Raw genomic sequence first — 4303 nt, 5'->3', positions numbered from 1 at the left:
TTAAATTATATACAGAAAGTGATCAAAGAATGCTCCCTTTAGAATCAGGGTATAAAATGTCCTTTCATTTCTAAATTCTGACCATTTTTGATGTAAAAAAAAAAAAAATCATACTAACATTATAAATGCCCCTCAGGAAACATGATCAAATAATAAAAAAATGCAGTTCATGACCCCTTTAATGCTTTATCATTTTTTTGTATTGTGTAATATATTTTGGAGCCTGTAGCCAATCACAGATGAGGAACCGTGGCAGCTACCTGAGTTCCAGTGCAGGGAATGAATCTGATCTTTAATGTCTTCGCCTGTCACTTTGAACTGCTGTTCTGGCTTCTCAGATGTCTCACTTCAACAATGGCATCTTTAACCCCACGGGACATTCTGGATAATTGGCTGTTTAAAAGGACAACAGAGCTGTCAATCACACACCACTCACCCAAGCACTTGTAGGGGACCACGATGTGAGCGTGGCCCTGGCACTGTTTCTTGTCCTTCTTGCACCAGTTCTCGATCTTGACTGGCTGGTTGGCTTCCACCACATTTGCGATTTGCAGCTCAGGATACATCTAAAAAGGAAGAGAGCGGAGAGATGGGGTCTGTACAGTAAGCTGTGATCCATTGCTTCACAATCTCCAGACGCCATCTGCTCACGTATTGGAACTAACACAAGATTTACTCTCTCCTGAAATACATTAAAAGAACATCAATGAAAAGCAATCTCAAAATGTACAGGGACGGTAGTGCTGTTTTCGCAGTCAGCCATATGACAGACGAGAGCAATATTTGACATTTTTAACCAAATAGTGTTTTTTTAATATAGTTCTGGGAAAGGACCTTTTAGAGTACAGCGTGTTGGGAGGCTTATTGCTTTTATAAATCAGCAGTAGCAGCAATATTACAGAAGACACCAATGTCTCAAAGTAGTATATAAAGAGAGTTAAACAATAATGGAATAAGTTCATTATAAACAAAAAAAAATGTTTTTGGTAGATACTAAGTTTACTGCTCAACAGCTGCATTTATTTGATCAAAAACACTGCAAAAACAGTACTATTTTGAAATGTTATTACAATTTAAAACAACGGTTTTCTATTTTTATATACAGTATTTTAAAATGTAATATATTCCTGTGATGCAAAGCTGCTTTTCTGCATTGTTACGCCAGTCTTCATTGTCATGCGACCCTTCAGAAATCATCCTAATATGCTAATTAGCTGCTCATTAACATTTCTTATCATTATCAATATTGAAAACAGTTGTGCTGCTTATTTTGGTGGAAACTCTGATGCATATATTTATTTATTTATTTTATTTTTTTGATGATGATAGATAGTTCAAAAGAACAGCATTTTTTCCAAATAGAAATCTTTTGTAACATTATAAATGTACATAAACTCTGAACATAAACTCATAAACTGAATAAAAATGTTAATTTCTTCATAAAATTCTTACTGACCCCAAACTTCTGAAAAGTAGTGTAATTTTTAACATTTATAATAATGTAATAAATATTAAAAAGTAAGTTTAGTTTTAAGTCAGTGTGAAACCCAACAACCCAATCTATGCATTTCCAAGTGAAGCAGGATTTAAGGGAGGATGTCATTAATCAGCAATTGATTATATTGTGAAAAGTAGATGCCCAAGCAGATGGCTCATTGCTCACTCGCTGCAAGAATTGAACAAGAAATGAATTTTAATGGAGATTTATGTTGTGTAATATTGTTTTACCTCTTGACAGAATTGCAGCACTCCTTCTTTGGTTCCGACGCAGGTTTTGGATCCAGAAGGGTCCGGCTCCCAGCGGCCAGTCTGGATATTAATGTGCATGTTGAGCTTGCCGCAAAACATGGCAACCTGCGGCTCTGCAACGGCAAATCCGGTACCTGCATTAGCTGCCAGTGCCTGGGGAGCAGAAAGGAATAAAAGTGAGAGAATTATTTAAGGGAGGAAGTTAACGGACACTCTTATTATAGTTCAATAAAAGTCAAGCAGGATCAGACCTACACATCACACTGGAGTTCTTTTATAATGACGGATTTCAACCAAGGACAAATAAAAGCCTATTAAACCAATACTTTAATACAATACAAATATGACATTCTCATATTTGAAAGTATTTTTTTTAAATGTATTCCTGTGATGCAAAGCTGAGTTTTCAGCATCATTACTCCAGTCTTCAGTGTCACGTGATAAGAGATGCACATATTATAAAATATAACATTAAAAAGTTTATAAACCACAAATTTTTCTACAGAAACACTGTCCAACAGCAACACCGGCAGGTAAAGTTACAGAGGGAGTCCACGTTTCTCTTGCCTCCCCTGAGCCCACTGAGTTTTAACAAACCCCCTAAAGCATGCGGCGAGTTTGGTGTGATTAATTGAGAATGAATGGAGAAAAATCACATGAGAGGAGGCAATGCCTCCATCATGGTATGATTGGATATGACTGGTTATGTTCGGCTGTGATTGGTTCATGCGATAAATCCTGCCTATTGTGTTCATGTGCGTTCTACGTTCGCGAATCAGTCTGAATGAACAATATAATGGCATTAATGGGAAGACTCATTTAAAACAGTACGTAAACAACTCACACACTTAGATGTAACCACTTTATTACATCAAAATAAGACTTGAAATGGTCTGAAAACATGATCTGTGGGAGTTTTTAGAGAGTAAATCAGCTTGTTGAAATTTAAAGTAAATTTCTGTTTCTGTGACCAATATTTACTGAGCTTTGATGACTGATGAACCGAATAATTCAAAAATAGTTAAAAGTTAACTATTAAAAAGAATAGCTGAACATAAGTTCACAAATAAAATATTTTGTTTAAATTGTTACTGCCTTGAGTTATTATTTTGGAATAAATGTAAAATGCTTAATAACTTGATGAGATTCATACTTGGCTTTAATAAACAAAATATTGATTACATTGTTAATGTAAAAATATAAAATAGAATTGTAGTTATTGTTGTTGTTTTCTGGTAGTGTATGTAATGTTTATTTAACCAGGAACATGTGACTGAGACAGGAATTTTCATTTGATAAAAAAAAGGACTTTTTTCACAACTCAATTCACAAACACAGGACCCTACAAATAATAATGACAACTACCCAGGAGGCCCATTGTTATAGCCTACTTTACATCTAGAAGGCCAGATATCCTTTGCACTGTATAATGACAAGCTATCATACCATGTCCTTTTTCCAGGCCAAGACTATTAGTCCTGACTTCCACTTTTGAGATTTAGAAATTAAGCAGTCTTTAAAAGCCATATCATATGTCATTATAATAGTGTATAACATGTAGACCTATAGACCTAAGAAACCCTATATATATATACAGTATATATATATATTCAGTTTCAGCACATGCCCCTCAAATGGTCTGTGCACAGCCCTGTTCGTGAATCAAACACATGCAATGCAACCAATGTAGCTGATATATAAACAAGTTCATATGAGCAACAAATTGCTCATATGAAAAGTTAAAGATGAACATTGTGTTTTGTCACTGCTATTTATAAAATAATTAATGAAATATACTATGTTTTTGACTACTTTTGTTGTTCAGTATTTTAATAAATACTGAATAACGACTACTATAGTCGGCTACTAAAATAGTAGGCAGTAAATAATAATACATACTCTGCTGAATTCAATTCCAAACATAACCATGGAGAATTACACAAAACAGATAAAGACATAATAAGACAGTGAGTGAGCAAGTGAAACCACTTGACTCACAGATAAAGCTGCATTTGGGAAGACTGGTGTTGTCCGTCATTGTGGGCATTGTGAAGAAAATTCCTGCAGTCTGTTTACTGGCTTGTCACCACTCCAAAAGCAAACAAATCTTCCTCCATTTATAGACAAGAGGCAGCATCTCTGAGTGTGCGGTGTAAGTAAACAAAGCCAGAAAAAAGGGAAGGGAGGACAAAAAGCACTGCAGACAGGAAGCAAAAAAGATGAAAAAAGGCTGACAGACTAAACCACACAAACCATCATGGAGCACTTAAAGAACTCCAGTCTCTCCAGTGCCTTTTAGAGGGGATAAAAAATATAGGAATGGGGTGAAGGGGAGAGGGGAGGTGAGGCATGAGATAAAAGAGAGAAGATATTTGCTTGGGGAGACGTGCAAGGCCATGTTTGTGGCTTGGGAATGTATGTTGCATGTACATCAGGTCCTCCAAGGCACCGCTGTGAGGGTCAGTGTTACTGTGATCTGAATTGGGCCATCAATATTTCAGGATGGTGGCCGGTGGGAGGAGATGTGAATGATTTATAGGAGCTCTGCAGCTCC

General features: G+C 36.1%; 1 protein-coding gene across 1 annotated transcript; it reads right to left on the bottom strand.

The window, feature by feature from the left end:
* Positions 1-291: 291 nt before the first annotated feature.
* Positions 292-3276, bottom strand: LOC107575846 (amyloid-like protein 2). Its single transcript, XM_016262167.1, has 3 exons — positions 3196-3276; positions 1729-1902; positions 292-566 (listed from the first exon to the last, which is right to left on the bottom strand). The coding sequence occupies exons 1-3, from the start codon at positions 3274-3276 to the stop codon at positions 309-311; spliced, it is 513 nt and encodes a 170-aa protein (XP_016117653.1). The 3' UTR covers positions 292-308.
* Between the last annotated feature and the right edge of the window lie 1027 nt (positions 3277-4303).

Source organism: Sinocyclocheilus grahami, unplaced genomic scaffold, assembly GCF_001515645.1.
Source record: "Sinocyclocheilus grahami isolate Dianchi unplaced genomic scaffold, SAMN03320097.WGS_v1.1 scaffold2943.1, whole genome shotgun sequence".
NCBI classification, from domain to species: domain Eukaryota; kingdom Metazoa; phylum Chordata; class Actinopteri; order Cypriniformes; family Cyprinidae; genus Sinocyclocheilus; species Sinocyclocheilus grahami.
The sequence above is the reverse complement of the archived record's forward strand: the minus strand, read 5'-3'. Positions and strand labels throughout refer to the sequence as shown.

Bases quoted from the DNA above. Each gene is read 5' to 3' on its own strand.
- LOC107575846 (XM_016262167.1), bottom strand. From the start codon at position 3,276: ATGGCTTTTAAAGACTGCTTAATTTCTAAATCTCAAAAGTGGAAGTCA. The intron at 1,903-3,195 runs GTATGATAGCTT...TCTGCTCCCCAG, and splicing joins TGGCCTGGAAAAAGGACATG to GCACTGGCAGCTAATGCAGG. The intron at 567-1,728 runs GTAAAACAATAT...CTTCCTTTTTAG, and splicing joins TGCTGCAATTCTGTCAAGAG to ATGTATCCTGAGCTGCAAAT.